The sequence below is a fragment of the Plecotus auritus genome (assembly GCF_963455305.1).
Source record: "Plecotus auritus genome assembly, chromosome: 13".
Taxonomy (NCBI): domain Eukaryota; kingdom Metazoa; phylum Chordata; class Mammalia; order Chiroptera; family Vespertilionidae; genus Plecotus; species Plecotus auritus.
In genome coordinates, this window is record NC_137779.1 from 26869160 (window position 1) to 26891042 (window position 21883).

The window sequence follows — 21883 nt, forward strand, 5'->3', positions numbered from 1 at the left end:
TAAATTGTTTACCCAAGACAAATTCTCAATTAGCTTTTTCTTTTATTCCCCTCCCCCCCGGCTTTTTAATATTTGGGGTGTGGTAGCAAGTAGAAACAGATCATCCTAATCAAATATTTTCGACTATCTGCACATAGCCATCCTGCTGGGTGAAGGAAGACTCCATAAAGGAAGTGGGAATTGCATCTGAATATTAGTGGACTGGATGAGGAAGGAAATGAATGACATGTTCCAAAGAGGGGCAGGGAATGGAAAGTTTATCTTCTGGGCAACTGGGAATCCCTAAGCCCTGTAGCACATGTCTTCGATACATTAATTTGGCAGCCACCAATCTGTGCATGAAGGGTGATGGTGTTGGGATCCTCTGGTTCTGCACACAGCAAGACTCAAAGTTTCAGAACTTCTCTTTTGAGTGGGGTTGTATGAGTTATAGTCTCTGGGGCTGCATAAAAATGAACTCGATTAAAATCCAAATAGCTAAATGCTCCCCCACCCCATCCCTTTGAGAATAACTGTCTAAGCGACACTGGTGCAAGAACTGGATTAAGTCCCAGCATGGCCCAGCTGCCATCGGCCCTGACCGCCTGGGCCTTTCCCATTCCATCCTGGAGGTGGGGGTGAGGATGGAGGGACGCCCTGCTCCCGGGCACGAGATCCGGGAAGGACAAGGTCCTCCTAACTCCTGTACGGAACTAGGGGGCGTGGGGCCTCCAGAGAGAACGCATATCGCTCAGGAGCAGGACACGATCCCCGTTCCCGCCGAACTCTGGCAATCCGAAGAGAAATGTCTGCCGCAGAGGGCTAAGCGCAGCAGGGGCGGAGCGGGCACCAAGGGGCGGAGCATGAGCGTGGGGGCGGAGCGAGGGGCGGGGTAGAGACGCCGGGGGCGGAGCGAGAATAATAGGCGGAGCAAGACAGTGGGCGGTGGGCGTGGCAAGAACAATGGGGTGGAGTGCAGGCGGTGGGCGGAGCTGGGGTGAGGGGGCGGGGCGCAGGCCGGGGCGGAGCGCGGCCGGGGGCGTGTCCGCCCATAGGGCCCCGCCCCCGCCGCAGGCGCGCCCGCCCCGCCTTCCCGCTCCCCGGGGAGGCCGCGGCGGTCGAGCGCGGGGAGGGAGGGGAGAGCGGGTCACGACGCTGTTGGGGCGGGGATAACCCCTCACGTGGAGCAGATGAAAGGGCCGCGGCGCGACGGCCGGGGGAGCCAAGCCGAGCCTGCGACCCACAAAGCCGCCGCCGCCGCCACCGCCGCCGCGATGGGGCTGTGAGGCGTCCGCCTGCACTCGGTCCTCCGCCGGCCCGCGACTATGCCCGGCCGCGCCCGCCCTCCGCGCCCTCCCGCCGCAGGACCATGAGGCCGCGCTCGGGCGGGCGCCCAGGGGCCCCGGGCCGCCGCCGCCGCCGCCTCCGCCGCCGCCCCCGCGGCCCCCGCCTGCCGCCGCCGCCGCCGCTGCCGCTGCTGCTCGGGCTGCTGCTGGCGGCCACGGGGCCCGGCGCGGCGCGGGCCAAGGAGACGGCGTTCGTGGAGGTGGTGCTGTTCGAGTCGAGCCCGAGCGGCGACTACACCACTTACACCACCGGCCTCACGGGCCGCTTCTCGCGGGCCGGGGCCACGCTCAGCGCGGAGGGCGAGATCGTGCAGGTAGCTGCCCGCCGCCCGGGCCCCGCGCCGCAGCCGCCACAAGATGGCTCCGGGGGCTGCGCCCGCCGACCCCGCCGCGGGCTGGCGGGCGGGAGGGGCGGTGAGGAGGCCGGCGGCATCCCTCCCCGGCGGGAAGGAGGGCGGGACGCGGCCTCCGGGGCGCCGAAGCGGGGATGGGTGGGTGGGTGGGGGGGGGGAAGCGCACGTGGGGGCTCGGCCTCCTGTGAATCCGGGGGCACTGAGGAGAACCCCGGGTCCGGCACCCACGTTGGGGCGGCCCCCTTGGGCGGCTTGGGCATTCTGGTTTGCCTCAGGTGGAAGTCCCAGGAACTACCTGTTGAATGCCAACTTTGGAAAGATGAGTGGTGAAGGTTGGGGTGGCTTATTTCATGTTGCAGGCTTTGCTTTCCATCCATGCACGTTCGTTTTGGGGGCAGCCAGGGTTGTCTGAGGATCTGTGCAATCAGGGTCTTCCCTGGAGCCTGCCGCCCGCCTCACCTGAAGGCTGATCCGCTTGCAGGACTCTGGATGAGCAGCAGCAGGCAGGGGACCAGGGGGTGCTGGCCGAGGAGGAGTGCCTTGGAGTGGCCGTGGAAGGCAGCCCTCTGCGTGCCTCCGATTACAGAGGGTGGGAGGGAGACTGCCTGTCCATTCCTGGGCCAAGGACTTCCCAGGAGGGCCTGGGAATCGGGAGACGGGGTCGCTCACTGACAGGACCTTCACCTTGCTCCAAGGGAAAGAAGTCTGCATTTCAAAGCATCCTAGTGGCTAGGGAGAGCCTCCAGCTGAGCTCCAGCCTCGCGGATGGTGAGCTGGGTAGCGATGCCTTCCCGCTTCCTTGGCTCCGAGGTTATCAACTTGCTAGTGGGCGGCCAGCGCACTTGTGGTGGTGAAGATGCATGCCTCGGCTGGGGGCGATTTGAAATGGTTGGCTTGTTTCTGAACCTTTTCGGGTGATGGTCATGGGTGCAGGGCCCAAGCTTTGGGCCTTTGGCGCTTTAACTCTTGGAGGAGTGATGAATGAAGAGAAGGGGATTGTATGGCATGATTGCATAGTAGCCTCTCCTCCCCGCGCCCTGCAGACTCAGAGCCCTGCGTGGATAGGAGAGGGAGCTGTGCGTGGGGCAGGGAGCTGTGCGGCGTGGCTCCTTAGAGGTGTGTCTTTGCCAAGCCGAAGGAGGCACCTCTGCTGGACGATTAATTCGCAGCATTGCCTTACAGGACTCTTCCTCCCATCTTAAACTGCAGGGAAAGTAGACGGGGCAGCACATGTTTGAGCCCTGTGACTACGTATGTTAAAGGCCTTGGACGTTTTTCTTCGATACTGTTATCATTGTGGTCTTTCATTTATGAGCTTCAGAGGCGATGCTCTGCTGAAGACTCCTGCACATTTCAGTCGCACGCAGCCTTGGGAACTAGTTTGAATCTGAGAGATGGCTGCTTGGCGGCTCTGATTCTCTGAGGATTGCCCTGTGCCCTGATGGCTTTAGAAATGTTTGATTTACAGCCTCCCCAGAGAAAAGATGTTTTAACGTGCACTTCAGCTTTCTGAAGGAGACTTTTGAAGTTTGCGATTTTTATCTGCAGTGTTTTAACTTGTACTTTCTCCACAGTAGTTTGGCGAGCCATCCATTATGAGTAGTGCTATGCTTTGGAGATAATCTTGGGTTCACCATTTAATACAAAATTAGCAGTTTAAACACACCATTTGTAACTATTTTATCCTTGTGAGTAGAGAGATAATGTGTGAATTTGGCCGAAGGAATCTATTCTCTTTTGAAACTTTTTGAAGTGCTTATCTAACTCCTTTGTAGTCCATTTAGCCTAGCCAAAAAAAAAAAAAAAATTGTTTTAAGTCAACAATTGCTAAGTAAAGAAAAATGACTTAAATGGTATTTAATAAGTTTACCTGTTAAGCAATCACTAATAGATGTCCTTAATTCCCTTATAACCGCAGTAACGTTAGTGAGTTTGTCTGAGCTGTTTGAGGAGTCATTTCTTGGTGCTCTCACTCCATATCTTTAATAACCTGATTGTGGGGACCTGTCACTGAGCCTCTCCGTGCACAGAAGGAGCACAGGATGGCTCTCAGGGCTGTGTGCGAACAGAGGCAGGCACGCGTTTATTCGTTCTTCGAATATGCGGCCCAGTTTAAGGACCCGGTGTGGCCCCTGTCAGCCCTGAAAGAGGTTTTTGTGAGGAAAGCTAATGCTTTTAGGACTGCTGAGAGGGAATATAACATTTTCATGAGAGATGAGAATGCAGAAGAAACAAATTGGTGTTTAGCTTCGGATTAATCATGTTTTCTAATTGCCCTTGTTGAACTTTTCAAACCTCCCTTTATTTCCTATCTTTAAAAAAAAAAACTCGGTGCAGGATTTGCTGTGTACTGCTTTCTGGTCTTCAGAGCAGCGTTCGTTTTTCCTACAACTAACCCTAAATAATAGCACTATACTGCTAGCAGCTTTTGCTATTTCCAGTGGGGTTCATTAGCACTGTTCATGGTGTGGGGGAGAGAAAAAAACCTGTTTGGGAGTCCCTTTTAAGAATTCTAAGATAGGAAATTGGTTTGTATTACTGATTTGTTTCCCGCCCTATTACATACAATGAAAGAGTGTGTGTGTGTGTGTGTGTGTGTGTGTGTGTGTGTTTATACAGTTGATACCTTATCATACATAGTCTGATAGAGAACCTGTTCAGTCATTTGCATAGTTTAGGGTAGGGGGAGGCCTGGTTGAGAAGTGTGTGCATGTGTGTGTGTGTGTGTGTGTGTGTGTGTGTGTGTGTGTGTGTGTGTGTCTGAGAGAGAGTAAGTAATTCAAACCTTGGGATTAGTCACAGGATTCTTGGTTCTCTCTGTGTGCATTTTAGGCTTAAATAACTTTCCCAAGGTCACAGTGTGCTCTGTAAGAAGAGAGAGCTCGCTCGCTCTCTTTCTTTTGACATCTTCATCTGTGAGAATTGTGAAAACAATGTGTGGATATGAAATGCTATTAATTACTTTTATTATCTTATTCATGCAACATCAAAGCCCATTTGCTTATAAGAGTGTCAGGCATACAGTGTGAGTGCTGGGGGAATTAATTACACTTTTCCTGTAGTTCTGAAGTGTGGAGCTTTACAGGGTTCTTAGACATATTGATACATATTTCATCTTCAAGCCAATTTGTTGCTTTTAATGAGATCATTATCTGAAACTTTCAGACTTGGCTGTGCAACTCATGTGGTAGTGATGTTAAATAAAGGCCTGATTAAACACTGGCTAGTGGTATGTGGATTGGTTAAACAAAGAAAATTTGCATCGCTTAGAGATGAAAGATTGTTTTAAAGTGGAAATGCTCGCTTTTTTTTTCTTCTTCTTCTTGAAGTCAAATATTTAGAAACGCTTGAGAAATTCATTTGTAAAAGGAATCTGAATGATAGGTTTTGTGCAACTTTAGAATCTGCCTTTCTGGATCCTGGGTTAAGTGTTGAATGGTCTTGAAAGCATCGGAGAGCTGAAAACGTTTAAGAACTAATCTGTGAGAGTTGGGAGGAGAGCTGGGTGGTGGCTTAGAAAAGCTGAGTGAGGTCCTTAAATATCCAGTGTTATCAAAGGGCATACAGAGAATAATTTTAGGAAGCTAATTCCTCTGCCTTGTGTCCCTGTCAGTGTGTTTTTGCAGTTGAGCATTTGATCAAACACGTTCTTTTCATCTCCATTTTACGTTAACTTAATAGGTCTGCCTCTAAAAATTGACTTGGCCTAATAGAACAATTGTGTGCTGACAGCTGACCTGGATTTATGTAGAAAGAGATTGCTGGCTATCTCATCAGAAGGGCCTTCACAGGTTAAAAATCAAGCATTCGATTAGGGGAGAAAACCTTAGGACTGTGTTTTGCGATCCTGATGAATTCTGAGGGGTTTCTGTCTTTCCCCCTGAAATCTCATAGGAGTTGCTTGTAGAGTTCTTAATGGAGATGAAGATGGGAGGTGGAGTAAGTGTGGAGTGTGTAGACTAAAGGGAAAGTGGTGGTGGCTTCAATTTATGAGCATTTATTGTGTACGGGGCACTCTGCCAAACATATCACATGTTTGCTCGTCTCATCTTGACATTAACATGGCATTAGCAGCTATTGTTAACCCATTTTGCAGACGAGGAAACTAAGGCCATGGTTTCCATCCTTACACAGCTAGCAAATGATAAAAGCTGGATTAAAGCCCAGGTTTCTTTGCCCCCCTTTGTTTTTATTTTTGCCAAATAAATAGACTTGGCTGGTTAGGATCTTGACATTAATTCAGATCTAACTTTTTTTTTAAAATATATATTTTATTGATTTTTTACAGAGAGGAAGGGAGAGGGATAGAGAGTCAGAAACATCGATGAGAGAGAAACATCGATCAGCTGCCTCCTGCACACCCCCTACTGGGGATGTGCCCGCAACCAAGGTACATGCCCTTGACCGGAATAGAACCGGGGACCTTTCAGTCCACAGGCCGACGCTCTATCACTGAGCCAAACCGGTTAGGGCCAGATCTAACTTTTTAACAGTTTAGTAGAGGGGTTCTTCACCTGAGGGTCACAGACTTCCAGTGACGGCATGTGAACGAACCCCTGTGATTATGCATGCAGTCTTGTGTATGTACACTTTTCTTTTCCTGAGGAGATAGGCAGTTTTGCCACTTGGAGGGCTCTGTGATACCCTCTCCTCCCCAAGAGAAAAAAAGGGAGGCCCTCATCTAGTACCTGTCATCCAATAGTCCGTTCCTAAGAATTTGAGAGGAGTGAGGTCAGGCTGGCAAGAGCCGTGGAGAGGAAGCCTATAGGTTTACATGCCTCCACTGAGCATATTTATTTGATAGATATTTACCGAAGTCCTGTTCCGTGCCAGATGCTGTAATGCTGTTGTCTTCTGGCGTTCACTGTCTCTTATGGAGACAGATGTGTGTGGATAAATGATAATCCTTCCCAACCGGGTTTCCTCACAGAGTTGAGCCCTTACTCCCTAAGGCAGTGGTCGGCAAACTCCTTAGTCAACAGAGCCAAATATCAACAGTACGATTGAAATTTCTTTTGAGAGCCACATTTTTTAAACTTAAACTTCTTCTAACGCCACTTCTTCAAAATAGACTCGCCCAGGCCGTGGTATTTTGTGGAAGAGCCACACTCAAGGGGCCAAAGAGCCGCATGTGGCTCGCGAGCCGCGGTTTGCCGACCACTAAGGCATCCATTGTCTATAATGGGTTAACTTCTCTCCTGTGCATATGTCTGGTCCTAGTTAAGTGCAAGATCCCTGGGAGAAGTGAGAAAATAGGCAGGCAGGTCATGTTCCGCAGGGATCTGAGCGCAGGATGTGGGAGAGCAGTGTGTGAACGTGTTCCCTTTCGCCATTCGTTGAAGAATGAGACAGTGTCTGTCAATGTTGCGATGCCTTAAGACAGGGGTGGGCAAACTTTTTGACTCGAGGGCCACAATGGGTTCTTAAACTGGACCGGAGGGCCGGAACAAAAGCATGGATGGAGTGTTTGTGTGAACTAATATAAATTCAAAGTAAAGGAGCGGAGGGGAGAGCAAGAGAACCAGATAGAACAGCCGGATCCGGCCCGCGGGCCGTAGTTTGCCCAAGGCTGCCTTAAGAGCAGCTCCTCACACCTTCCCTGTAGACCTGGGCTCTGTGGGGTGTTTGTTTTTGCCCATCCCTGGATCTACCCCTGGGTTCCCAGTCCCTGCTACTAATGAGACCATCAGTGAACGAATGATGGATTTAGAGTGGATATCAGGCAGGTGGTGGGTTAATGGGCTTGGATTCATGGATGAGAACAATTCCATTTGGTTTGGTTAATAAATTCTGGGGCCCTCTTTCCATTTGGTTATTTCTAGAAACTTGCTTGATTAGGTGGAAAGCATGGACCTCTCTTTGGTTCTGGTAGACCCACTCCTATTATTATATGAAGTTGTATGAGAGTGATCTGTGTGTGCGTATATTCAGGGGCAGGATACCTGGCATTATAAAGGTCTGAAGGTGATGTTTGCTTGATAAAATATTGAATATTGACAGAGCTCTAATGTATACAGCTGTTATGGCTGGACATAACATGAAGAGTCCGTTGTTCCCGGCCGAGCCCTGGTGTCCCTGGGAGTAGCTGTATATGCTTGGTATTCAGTCATCTTACCTTGAATATAGACCATGTGAAAACTTTGCTTCTTGGTGGTGTTTCCCGAGTCTGAGGAATGGATTTGTAGTTCATGACAAAAATGACATTTAAAGCACTTTTTAATAATCAGAAGAAACAGATTGAGCACTTCCAGATGTTAGGTGAGGAGACTGAGGTCCGAAGAAGTGAAGCATCTTGCCCAGGGCCACGTAGCAAGGTAGAGACAACCTGGACTAAGATTCAGGTCACCTGACTCCTAGGCTTGGAGCCTTTCTGTCATCCCCAGCTCACCGCGGGAGAGCGTTCCAGGGAGAGCAGATGCTTTCTGGTCAGGTGTACAATTGGGGAAAGCCAGTCCTTTCCAAATTGTACCCAGTTCTACACTGGGTTTAAGCCGTTTCCTTTCTCCTGTAATTTAGATTGTGAGTTGCTCTGTTCCCCTCGCTATTAGAGCTTTTAAAAATAGCCACTAATATCAAGTGCTTCCTATGTGCCAGACACTGGGCGCAATGCTTTACTCACATTGCTTTTAAATTTATTTTTGATTTATTTATTTATTTATATTACAGGCTACAGGCCCTAGCTAGTTTGGCTTAGTAGATAGAGCATCAGCCTGCAGACCACAGGGTCCCGGATTTGATTCCGGTCAAGGGCACGTACCTTGGTTGCAGGCTTCTCCCTGCCTGGGCCCTGGTCAACCAGGGCTCGTGCAGGAGGCAACCAATCGATGTGTTTCCTCTCACGTCGATGTTTCTCTCTGTCTTTCCCTCTCTCTTCCACTCTCTCTAAACATCAATGGGAAAATATCCTCAGGTGAGGATTAACAAAAATAAATAAATAAATACATAAAATTACAGGCTACATTCAATATTATTTTGTATTAATTTCAGGTGTACAGCATATTGGTTAGACCAGTGGTCGGCAAACTCCTTAGTCAACAGAGCCAAATATCAACAGTACAACGATGGAAATTTCTTTGGAGAGCCAAATTTTTTAAACTTAAACTTCTTCTAACGCTACTTCTTCAAAACAGACTCTCCAGGCCGTGGTATTTTGTGGAAGAGCCACACTCAAGGGGCCAAAGAGCCGCATGTGGCTCGCGAGCCGCAGTTTGCCGACCACGGGGTTAGGCAATGATACTGGTTGGCTCACATTTAATGGGTGAGGTAGATGGCATGCCCCAGGTTTTCAGATGAGGAAGCCAAGCTTGGAGGTCAAGTGACTTGGGGAAGTTAATGAGTCCATTGGTGGCAGGGCCGAGAGTCAGATCCAGCATGCCTGATGGTAAGCATTTCTGTTTATTCAGGAGTGCTTCACTTGGCACCCTCTTCTGCTCCAAACGAGAATATGGGCATTGGTGGCGGAATTTAGATTGGGGTATAGACCCATAGACTGATTGGCCAAGATGAGTCTATAACTTTAACTGAGGAAACCACCCTTACAGAGATTCATTTCCCACCTACCTTTCTTTCCTTCTTTTTAAAAAAATCACAGGAGTCTCATTCTAACTTGTGTTTTCCATGAAGAGCTGATCTGGTAAGCTTGGGAAGAGGGACCAGTGATTTGAAGTGTCCAGTTGTCACTCAGTGGCACTTCTGCGCCGTTTTATTGCCGTTGGGAAGGTTGTAGTGTCCTGGCATTTAAAGGGCTTTCTGGTGAGGCACCCCTCCTTCCTGTAGCTGGCTCTTTAAGAGCCATTTTGGATTCTGCATGGCTCTCTCGGAAGAGGTCATGTCTTGTGTTCGAACACATCACCTTTCTTCACACAGGCTGTGCGTTTCCTAACTATTTGATTTAAAAGATTGTTAAGAACCAAAAGCTGTGGATTCCGTCCTCCTGGCTGTTAAAAAACTTATTATTATGGGTGCTGCATTCCGTTAGCAGGCAGACATTCACTGCTGCCTTCTGTCTGCCAGACACTGTGCGAGGCGAGGCAGCAGGTGGGGGTGAGTAAGATGTTGTCCCCGGCTGAGTGTAGAGGGCAGACAGCATGCGGACCACAGCCCTAGCTGGTAGCCACATTAATAGGACCCTGAGGAGCACCTGGCCCGGGGTGCTAAGTTTAGGCCTGGGCAACCCATTCTGAAGAAACATGTACTTAATGACACAGTAGGAGGATTTGCACCTTCTGGCCTTTTCCAACTAATTTTTACCTATCTTTGAGGTTAAAGCTGATAACCCCTTTGTGGGAACGTGCCTTTATACTTGTCAGACAGGATAGGGAGGAGGTGAAGAGTAGAGGTTCTTTGTTCCATTTGTAGCTTGAATGAGATGTTCTAAAACCTGACTTTTAGCGGCCCTGTTGACTCATGATAGTATATAGAGAATGAGGTCAGCTGACCCATTGTGGTTCAAGGGAGAGCATTTTATTTTTATTACCCTTAAGATGTGTTGTAAGACGATATTAATCCCCTTCTCTCTCCCCGGCAGCCAGTGTGATATGGTTGTTTAGAAACTCGGTGTGTAGAGTTGATTCAGAGATAACAGCCTTTGATGACCCTAGAAGTTGGACGTGAAAATGTCTGTTGGAATGGGGACTTCTGCCTCCTGCTGCAGAGGCTGTTGCATTTTTAAAATAAAGGAGTGGGGGCTGTGGTCAGTTAGCTGTGTATAAGGTCCCATTCAGTGCTGTGAGAATTGGGTGAAATCTTGGGTTTTTATTTAAACTTAATTTGAGTATAGTAACTCGTCAGCAGACATTTATTGAATTCCTTCTATGGATACAGCCTACGGAAGAGACATAGTTTTTATGTCCCTGTGGTAGCATTTTTATGTTCCCACGATATGTGTTTTGCAGATGCCGTTTCTGTGATTTCTTCCATACAAACATGGGTGGTTGAATTGGCCCCAGAAGAAACTGAGGCTGAGAGTCTAAATAAGCTTTGTGATGCCACAGAGCTGGGATTGAACTTGGGTCACCTGGAGCCAAAGCTTACTGACCCGCTTGCCTGAGATTTTGGTCAGATTAGGCAGACATGTTAGAGTAGATTCATTTTACATCACCTCTCGTTGGAGCCAAGATCTTACTTTAAAACATCACCTATAACGTGTGTTTTAATTGTAACAATAGTACATGTTTATTGGAAAACCCAGAAACATAGGAAAACGAAAATCAGTCCCACTTGCTACACATAACCCCTGTTGACCTTCTGTGTTTTGCTGTAACTTCTGTTTTTCCTCTTGAGCTTGGAGGTGTTGTAAAGAAAATGGGGGAAAACATGACATGGTGTTTTTAACCCTTTATCCACCTCGGGTGTTTTCCTGTTACTAAATGCTCTGAAGATTTTTAGTGTCTGTGTAACACATTGTTTTCCGTTATGCTAAGTAATGATGTGAGGAACATCCTTTCTCCATCTCTTGATTATTTTCATAGGATCAAGTTCTAGATAGAGTTAGCACCACTGGGTCATTGGGTATAAGCATTTTTCATGTTCCTGCTCCATGGTGTCACCTGGTCTGCAGAAGAACGGTCCTAGTTTATACTCTTCTACCAGGTCGGCATAGGTGTTCCTATGTCCCCTGCTCACAGTGGGTGGTATCTGTTTCTTAAAAAAACCCCAGAACATGCCCTGACTGGTTTGGTTCAGTGGATAGAGCGTCGGCCTGCGGACTGAAAGGTCCCAGGTTCGATTCCGGTCAAGGGCATGTACCTTGGTTGCGGGCACATACCCAGTAGGGAGTGTGCAGGAGGCAGCTGATCGGTGTTTCTCTCTCGATGTTTCTGACTCTCTATCCCTCTCCCTTCCTCTCTGTAAAAAATCAATAAAATATATAAAAAAACAAAATAAAAAAACCAACAAAAACAAAAAAAAATCCAGAACAAAAAAACCACACAAACAAACGAACAAAAAACAAACCAACAAAACACCTTCATAAAAAATAAAAGTCTATATATTTCCATCATTTAGTGAATACTAAGTAATGGCCTTTTTCCTCTGCCATGAGGATCTGAGTGGTGACTAATGTCTGCATCGAAGGGAAGGTACCTGGCATGGTATCTGGGTACCTCCCTTGTAGGTGTGTCTGAGCCCAATTCAAGAGCAGTAAGCTGCCCTTGCGTTCCGTGTCGGGACACGGGCAGCTGTCCAGGCAGATGGCCGTGCTCGGAGGCTCCGAGAAGACCTCCCGGAAGGACCACCGGGCTGTCCACGCACTGCGGGGCAGCAGATTGTGGCCCGGGAGGGTGCTGCCGCCCTCTCTTCTTTTCTGCTCTGCGTCTTTCCCAGAGCGCATGAGTTCTGTGTTTGGAAAGACAGTATGAACCTGTCCTCTCAATCCAGGGTGACGCTGTCCGTCTGTGGGAGGCAGAGGTGCAAGTAGAAGCACACAGGCCACCAGGGGTACATTTAAACGGCAGGTCCCCGGGCTGAACGTGAAAATGACTTCATGATATTTTGTTTTGGTCCCTCCTAAAAATCTAGAAATGTTACATAAAAATCCGGGGCTTTGGCTGCTCTGGAAAAATGAAAAGATTTGGCAACGTTGGGTTCACATTCCCGCATGGGCAATAGCCTAGCCCAGCCGTGGGCAAACTACGGCCCGCGGGCCGGATCCGGCTGTTCTATCCGGTTCTCTTGCTCTCCCCTCCGCTCCTTTACTTTGAATTTATGTTAGTTCACACAAACACTCCATCCATGCTTTTGTTCCGGCCCTCCGGTCCAGTTTAAGAACCCATGGTGGCCCTCGAGTCAAAAAGTTTGCCCACCCCTGGCCTAGCCTGCCCAGCTGTTCCTCACTTCAGAGGGGACCTGGCCCGGCCCCTTCAGTTCACAGGTCCCTGTTGCATCGCTTCAGCTGCCTTCTCTCACTGGTAATTACATTTACCAGTGTCTGACCCTTGTAGGCAATGGTGTTTGCCCTCCTCTCGTTGTCTGAGAGACCTGAAGCTGAATGCTTTTAAGTGGCACTTCTTTCTTTCCTTCCCCAACCATCCAGTGTGTCTGATGCCCGTTAGTGGCATTATGACACTCCAGGGGACCCCGTGCACCTCAAATTAGGCTACTGGGGAAGGCCGAACTGTCGCTGGTGTGACCAGAGTGCTCTTTTTACTCTCGATCTTCTAGAAGGCCGAAGCCCCGGAGTCATTTGGCCTGCGCCTTCATTAAGATCTTTGTCCCGCCGAAACCGGTTTGGCTCAGTGGAAAGAGCGTCGGCCTGCGGACTGAAGGGTCCCGGGTTTGATTACGGTCAAGGGCATGTACCTTGGTTGCGGGCACATCTCCAGTAGGAGGTGTGCAGGAGGCAGCTGATCGATGTTTCTCTCTCATCGATGTTTCTAGCTCTCTATCCCTTTCCCTTCCTCTCTGTAAAATATCAATAAAATATATTAAAAAAAAAAAATCTTTGTCCCTTCTCTCTTTGTGCTCCTTGATTTCTTTTGACTCTTGGAGTCACTGTTTGGACTGAAGGACACCCTGGAGATGCTGTGGCTCAGCTCTCCCTTTATAATGAGGGGGCTGTGAGGAAGGGCTTTAAGCCTTTGGCCACAAGAGGAGATGGGATTCGAACTCGGGTCTTAGCACTTTCAGGTACTCATCTTCTTAGAGTGGCATCCTGCGTGGATGGTTGAGTTCCAGCAAATCTCCCACGTGCTTTAGGGTCCCTGGAGCACTTTCACGTGTATTATCTCGTTTTCTCCTCTCAGCCGGGAGCACCTTCCTTGGGTTCTGCCCCAGAATGCTGTCTGCTGTTCAGGTTATCCTGGTTGCCAAGGCTTGTCCCACACTTGGTGTAGGATGCTTTTCTCGCTCCCTAATTCTACACTTTTACTTAAATGCATTTGACATCATGTGTTCAGCACCCTTCTGCAATTTTTGGAAGTATCACTGGTTACCTGGAGACGTGGCCTCTTTTCAGAAAGTGCCTCAGTCTTGGAGTAGGTGGTAAGCAGGCAGCTAAATGGCATGTAAAGAATGTGCAAACTGGACTTGCAAAGCCATTTCAAGATTTAAATCAAGGTAGCTTGTGGCCAAGTCAAAGGGAAGTCATGTACTTAAGATGATGCTTGATTTGCTCTTTCCTTTTTGACCTTACTTCTTCATGCCAGTGCTTGCTGCCAAGTGTCTCCCTGCCTCACATTCTCTTCCCTCCCATCAGTTCATCCTTTCCCCACCATTCATCTTTCTAAAGTGACTTCTGATCTCCTTACTGCCTCGGCCAGAATCTTTCAGTGCCATCCCGTGGTTTAGAGGTGACCTGGACTCGCTGTCTCGCCTTTCTCTCCCTATTGCCTTTGGGACTTGGCCCTGGGTCCAGTGTGCTTCTGCCTTATTTTCTGAATGGGTCCTGGGCTCTCCTCCTCCTATGCCCTTCATTTTGGATTGCCCTTCTGCATTATAATACATTTCTAGGTAGGTATTCTTTCATGAATGTTTTCCTTTCTCCATAGCTTCCACTAGATAGGGATTGTTTCTCACTTGTTCCTCTACGGCCTTGCAGTAAAACTCTTAAATATTTAGGGAGTGGAAATTCTTCTAGATCTAAATACTTTGGGACAGGATAGTAGTGGGAATGCGAGTGTGGCCAGAAAAAGACTTGGCTTTTTGAGGCAGAAGTATCTATGATCGTAGAAGTAATTCACAAGCAGTTTTCAGACAGGGGTGTGTTCTAGGGCTCTCCTATATAACAAAAGGCTAATATGCAAATCGACTGAATGGCAGAATGACCGGTCGCTATGATACACACTGACCACCAGGGGGCAGACACTCAATGCAGGAACTGCCCCCTGGTGGTCAGTGCATTCCCACAGGGGGAGCGCCGCTCAGCCAGAAGCTGGTCTCTCAGCTGGTGAGCTCAGTGGCGGTGGGAGCCTCTCCCGCCTCCGCAGCAGTGCTAAGGATGTCCGACCGCTGGGAGTGGGCCTAAGCTGTCAACCGGACATCCCCCGTGGGCTCTAGGACTGCGGACTGCGAGAGGGCGCAGCCCGGGCTGAGAGACCCCTCCCCCCGCCAAGTGCACGAATTTCTTGCACTGAGCCTCTAGTTCTAAATAGTTGGAATAATGTCACCTTGCCTCTGCTCTCCAGAAGGGAGGTCTGGAAAAAGGAAATGGGATGGGACCAACTCCTCTAATCCTGGCATGTGACCGCCTGGGTACATTGTTCACAGATTGCTGGAGAAGAGAACATCTCAGGATGACTGTGGACTTGTAGGGAGTGTGTTTTAGTTAAATATGAACAACATTTTGGTATAACTTAGAAAACTGGTACTTTTGGGGAACAGCAAAAGTTATATGTAGCTCCAGAATGCCCCCCTCAGAAGCAACTGTATGTGGGTCCTTAATGAAATTTGTACCATATTGTTTTCTCAAAATTTCCCCCCACTTTGAAAGTTCTGGCGTGGGCCTTGCTCCTGTGTTTGGTGGGAAGCAGTGATAAAGGGCTGCAGTAGTATTTCTAAAGAGGCCAGCAGGCTCTCTGTGAAAGAAATTGAGATTTCAATTTAATAAAGGTTTGACTTTCTACCCTCTATGGGGCCCACTATAAACACTTAGGAATTATTAAATTGCAGCAGTCTCCCGTCATTCCAAGACCCCTCAGTGGATGCCTGAAACCGTGGCTAGTACTAAAACCAGTACATACTCTTTTTCCTATACATGCATACATACCCTTTCACTAAAGGAAACACTTTCTGGCTTCTCTTCGGCATCTCTTTGGCATATCTGAATTGCCAGCATCTTTTAAAATTTTATCTCATTTTTAGTGTATTTTAATTCTCACTCAAGGATATGTGACTAACGGGCAGGTAGCATATACAGTTCGGGTACATCGGACAAAGGGATGATTCTGGTCCCGGGTGGGATGGAGCAGGAAGGTCCGAGACTTCGTCACACTACTCAGAGTGACATGCAATTTAAACCTTTTGAATGAGTTCAGAGTTTTCCATTTAACGTTTTCAGACTGCAGTGGACTGTGGGTGACTGAACCTGCGGAAAGTGAAACCGCGGATAAGGAGGACTGCTCTATTGCTCAGTTATGTGCATGTTGGCATGATGAGATCTTTTGGTTTTTGTGGAACAGTGGCTATTATAGGGGCATCTAGACCTTCGGGGATATTCCAGAGTCTATCCATGATGTGTTATGTGTCACCTGTACTACAGGGTTTTCATGGCATCTCCACTCCAGAGATGGTCCAGTGCCCATCTGTAAGTGTTACCCTCTTCCAGGAAGTTAAATGAACAGCTTTACGTGAAGTTTTGGTGTCATGAGGCTTAAATCTCTAGGACACATAGAAACGCGCTTGTGGCATTAGATGTGCCATGTGGGTGATTCCAGGTTCCAGGGCAGCGGCAATTTTTGCATTTCCTGACTCTTGTGTTTAAATTTGCAGTCTCAACATTGCATCACCATAGGTTTTCACATTTAATGAATATTTATGTTGAGCTGAGTTCTATACGAATGTGGTGGTTTCTGACTTGATTATAGCTTGCTGTGTACTGTGGCCAGGAGTGCCCTACAGACAACAGAATTGGCACACGTCTCAGCATGCCAAGCCCTGGCGGATGTGGTTAGGGACCACGGTGACTGGTGCTCTGGTTGCCTTGCCAACCTTGTTTTTGGAAGGGGGCGGCTCTAAAACAGCAATGGGATGGGGTAGAATAGTTTTGAATATTCCAAGTGAAATTATTGCCTATACATGCCCCTACAAGAAGACCTAGAAAACTCTTAGAATTCTTACTACATGCTCAGATAACATTAATCACTTTTCTTAATTTACTTATGTTTTAATTGCCCTCTTGCAGACTTGTACAAGTTATATGGTGGGTCTTTCATGTATGAATGCCTTCTTTACTTGCTACAGGGTAAATAGGGAATCTTCTGTCTCTTAATATTTCAATCCCCCTCTTCCTATTCCCAGCCAACATCGCTAGGAATGTTAACTAATCTAGTGATGGCTGATTGAGGGAGGGGAGGAAAAGAAACAGGGAGGTGGATGGGTGATTTCCCCCTCCTCCTCAGCTCCGTATCATTATTCCTCCCTACTCCCTTTTCAAGAAGGCCTGTTCTCCGCCTTCCTATTCTTGTGCAGGGGTGGGCAAAATCAGCTTTATAATTGTTCGTATGGAAAAAAGACATGCAAATTGTTATAATAATAATAACACAATCATACTCTGTGTTATAACAACACAATCATACTCTGTGTTTCGTGTACTCACAACTGTAAACCTACTTTTGCCCACCCCTGTCCCTTCAGTAAGCGAAGACCGTGGTTACAGATGCCATCACCCATAAGTGGGGTCTTAGGATGCCCGGCTCTCAAGGTTTGGCAGTTGGAGCTGGGATGGGAGGGGGGTGAATGTGTCCCGGACGGCCCACACTGGAATGCCATTTGCCACTCTGCAAACAGTGTCCCGAATTCTGTGCCGCCTGGTGGTGTGCAGTGAAACGTCCGGAAGGGAATTGATCAGGCCTGGTAAGCCAGATGGGAGCCCTGAATGGCAGAGCAGGATGGGCCTCCTGGGCGCAGTCTCCTGAGCGCCTGGAGTCTGTGATTTGTGCAGGTGCCACAGCTCAGGCAGTCTCAGTTGTGTAGGGCCTGCCCTCAAGGCTCACCACACACAAAAGCAAGCCCTCCACTCCTCTGAATGGACATTTACTGTTTCAGAAGGGGAGACTGACCACAGATGTAATCTTTTCTTGCTGACTTGGAGTCATGGAGCACCTCTGTGACTCTGTTAGAGTTTATCCTCCTCCAGGGCAGCGCTGGTGTCTTTTGACATTTCCCCCACTCTTAGCACTAAGAACCCCTTTGTGCACATTAGGGAAGGCTCTCTCTTCCTCAAGATGCCTCACTTCTGTCGGCCACAGATGGGGAATGATGTGGGTCTAGGAGACCAGCAGGGAGTGGTGCAGTGCGCGGGGCCATGTTCCTGTCGCTTGATGTGGCACCTCCCTAGAAGCTGTGCCTGCCGCTCCGGTGCTTCTCTCTCAGCACTTCTGATCGGCTACTTCTGATGCCCATAGTCCATTCCCAGAAAACCAGGGAACCCTGTGTGTTAGGATTGAGTATGAAGTTAGCAAACATGATACCAAGGGGGAGAAAGTAGTTGAGGACACAGATTCTTGACATCTGCCTTGCGCTGACGAGATTGGGGTCCTCAAACCGTGGGTGCATTATAATGAAAAGGTAGGCCGTTGTGGAGCAGAAATGGCACTACCACTTTATAGGAGAATATATGCCTGTATTCCTAATAACAAACTTAGACGTTACCTTTTCGACTATAACCTGATTTGGGCATAAGTTCTCTTTAGTTCTGTGTTACAGCTGCTATAGCTCTGAGCCCGTTGCATATCTGGGAAGAGCTGGGAGGACACTTCCATGTCATCAGGTGAAGCAGCAGTTTTCAGCCGTGCTATGCAGAGACCCAGGGTTTGTCAGTTTCCTTTAAAGTGTGTTGTGTGTTTTGCAGAGCAAAGTGGTTCTGGATTTCCCTTGCTGATGGAGAGGCAGCGGAGTGCTGAGTCCGGAGCCAGACTGCCTAGGTTTGGGTCCTGACTCCGCCAGTTAGCTGCCATGGAAAGGTGACTCTGTTTCTCTGGCTCTTAGTTTCTTCATCTGTAACGGACATAAATCTTTCCTGGACTTGTTGCAAGGATTACATTAGTTACAGCATGCAATTTGTGCTTCGTGAGGATGAGGATGAGGAAGAAGAAAATAACATATACACCGTTTCGTGATATACTTAACATTTCTGTTGTAATTCCCAAATGGTTGACTTTTTTAATTCTGAAGTGGTGGTTGATCAAGGTTAAAGAATTTGAAGGTGCGACTCATTGAGAAATGATCATGTCATAAGTATCGTTTTTTTTTTTTTAAATATATTTTATTGATTTCAGAGAGGAAGGGAGAGGGAGAGAGAGATAGAAACATCAATGATGTGAGAGAATCATTGATTGGCTGCCTCCTGCACGCCCCACACTGGGGATTGAGCCCGCAACCCAGACATGTGCCCCTGGCCGGAATCGAACCTGGGACCTTTCAGTCCACAGGCTGACGCTCTATCCATTGAGCCAAACCAGCTAGGGCATAAGTATCGTTTTTTAATATACCCAGTGCCTGCTACAGACCATTTGCACGCACGTCCCTTCTCCCGTAGGGTGGGGCCCGGGGCTCCTCAGAGGGGTTCACCAGCCCTCTTTGAGAGGCTTTGGGTATTCCTTCCTCCCTCATTCCCTGTTTCTGGGAGGGTGTTTTGCTGCAGCTCTGTCTGCTCATCCCGATGCTCTACAGCTGGATCATTGTCCAGGCCCTGGGTGTTGGCAGTTGGGCCGAGGCGCACACACAGACACACAGGTGCACCGTGAGCCCGCTGCATAGGAGGCTGGGTGTCTAGGCCAGCCTGCCTGCTGTTCCTGAGGCCACACGGCCTGCATACGGGCACGAGTGCTCCGAAGGAAAGCTGGGTGGTTGATTGCGTCTCTGGTGCTGGCAGGACACGTAGAATGTGATATGTGAAGGCTCTGCTCTGGGGCCTAATTACATGGGACCTGTGGCCGGCACAAGGGACTTCAGTGCGTGGTTTGATCCAGTGTGCGATTTTGCCAAAGCAAATACTTTATTAATCTTAATGCCGCCCCCCCCCCCCCCCACACACACACACAATGAGACACAGTGACGTTTTCTAAAAATGGAAATGATAGGAGTGCATTGTGGGTTTTCTTTCTTTCTTACTTTTTTTTATTTTTTATTTTTAACTCCCCCTACCCTCCTCTGCCAAGACAGGGCTGTGCATTCCTCTCCTTGAATGGAGAAGGTAGTTTCCATCGCTGTCTACCACATTCTCGCACATTCCTGAGACTGGCTGATGGAAAGATGCCCTTTCTCCTGTGCAGGTGTGTTTGCTTCTTGTTTCCTCTGAGAGCTTTCCCTTCTTGCTGTGTAAAGGCCGAAGAGTCTTGCTCCTGAAAGGATTTGCCGTTCTGATGGAACTTCCCTAACGGGATTCTTCCTGGTTTCCCTTGGAATCGGATCCAGAATCGTGTAGGCCAGTGGTCGGCAAACTCCTTAGTCAACAGAGCCAAATATCAACAGGACAACGATGGAAATTTCTTTGGAGAGCCACATTTTTTAAACTTAAACTTCTTCTAACGCCACTTCTTCAAAATAGACTCGCCCAGGCCGTGGTATTTTGTGGAAGAGCCACACTCAAGGGGCCAAAGAGCCGCATGTGGCTCGCGAGCCGCAGTTTGCCGACCACGGGTGTAGGGAAACTTGGGTGACTTGTTGTAGTGACCTCAAGTGTGTCTGGGGAGGCTCAGCCTTAATTTCTCACGTGACACACGCACGAACGAATGAGCGGAATCAGTAAGGGGCTTCCCACTGGGCACCCTCAAAGCATCTTGGGTAGAGCATGTCCTCATAGGGTAGAAGGGATCTGGTATTAGAAAGTGAGCGTTTGTAGGCCAAACTAGGAAGAAAAAAAGCCTCTAAATAAGCAAGGACCCTAACCTCACCTGGGGGGCGTGGGGGGGGGGACAATTCTGGGTTAGTCTCCTCTCTTCTCTTCCCTCGGCCTCTGCCTTGAAGTCTGAGGGGACCTGGTAGGATTTACCAGCTTTGAAGTCCTAAGGTGCTATTTTAATACTTTTCTTTTACATTGTAGGTTTCGAGGCCTATTTAACTAGATTCTGGAGGGAGCTTACTTTACAGCATTCTTAAGAGCCCGGACAATCTTGAAAGAGTTAAACTCTAATTAGCTCATTCCTAAGGTATTTAATGCCCTTATTAAAACTCAACTGCTCAGTTCAGTTTTTTCTTTAGTGAATCAGATTTCTTGAGGAGCTGAGCCTCGCTCCTCAGATCACAGGCTCACATGTTGAAGCTGGCAGTGCTAGAGGCTAGTTCCTATCTGTGTGACAGCATTTTTAATTTAACAGGACTGCCTTTGATGTTCCCAAATATTTATAGGCAGCTTTAGATCATTTCAGTGTGTGCTTTCTTTTTCTTTTCTTTTCTTCTCTCTCTTTTTTATAAACTGGAGCAAAAGTTCTTCCTCATGCAACAGCCTTCCTTTTATCCTGTGAGTTTATTTTTGTTTCCTTTGCAGCTTTGGCGAAGGCTCTTTGGCTGCATTCATACACCCGTGAGGTTGACCCTTCTCTTTGCTTCTTCAGGAAAGGCCACCTCTCTGTGTCATCCTGGCCGCCTGAGATCGCTTAAGGCACTCCGCTTCGTCCCTTGACTTTGTAGAGGTTGAGTTTGTTCAGGAATCTGCTTTCTCACTGATCTGAATGCTCGCAGGTCAGCGTGGAGACCTGGGCACCGTGTGCGGAGGTGTCTCTTTGTGGATGACCAGGGTGCGACATCTGACTCTGCCTGCGCTTGTCGACCCGGTCTCAGCCAGTTAGGATTTATACGAGGCAGGAAATACTGGTAGGAGACAGAGCTCTCTCCTGACCTTTGCAGGCATGCCCTGTTTGGGCTCTGCTGGACTTCTTGGCTGAAAGTCGTAGAGAATCGTAGATTTCAGTCCGAGGATAGGAAAAACAAGAGTTGCGATGTGGATGTGTTACACCATTAAGAAAAAGGAAAAGGAAACTTTGAACCAATCAAAACAAATGACAGAACACGGGACAGTGGTTTCTCCAGCCTGGACGCTGGATAAACATTCTGCTTGTGAAAACAATCCAAGTTATTGAACTCTCGGCTGCTCTAACTTACCTGGGCCCGGAACCTTTCATGGCGGCCTTCATCATTGCTGGCTCCGCCCACTACATGGAAGCCGTTTAGGGCTGAAGGTCACAGAGGTGGTGGTTGGCGAGATGCTTGAATGAATGATCATTGTGTTAGACACCGTCCTTGGCGCTTCACACTGTTTCTCCCACTAGCTGTTCAGGAGGATTCTGAGGGATAAGAGGTTCCATCCCCGTGTTTCTGAATGAGGATACCACGGTGCAGAGAGGTTTAACACCGCTAGTGAATGGAGAAGCTGGCCTGCAGCTCGTGACTGTGGTTACAGCTTTACCATAAGGCAGTTTGAGGCAGGCGGATCTGATGGCGGTCTGCTAACCTCTTACAGCTAAAAACCTCACGAAGCTAAAATCTACTGGGTGTTGCATTCTGAGAGTTCAGAGCTGACCAGATGCTTGCCATGCAAAGGGGCACCGTGGC

The 21883-nt window shown here is 48.4% G+C and overlaps 1 protein-coding gene across 2 annotated transcripts in view; it reads left to right on the forward strand.

Annotated features, from left to right (window-relative positions):
* Positions 1 to 1348: 1348 nt before the first annotated feature.
* Positions 1349 to 21883, forward strand: part of ZNRF3 (zinc and ring finger 3) — a gene marked incomplete at its 5' end in the record, with an annotated part of 137546 nt that continues 117011 nt past the window's right edge. For both annotated transcript variants that reach the window (XM_080650132.1, XM_080650133.1), the window contains one exon: positions 1349 to 1639. In XM_080650132.1, the coding sequence (XP_080506258.1) occupies positions 1349 to 1639 (291 nt within the window). The remainder of the gene's footprint in view (positions 1640 to 21883) is intronic.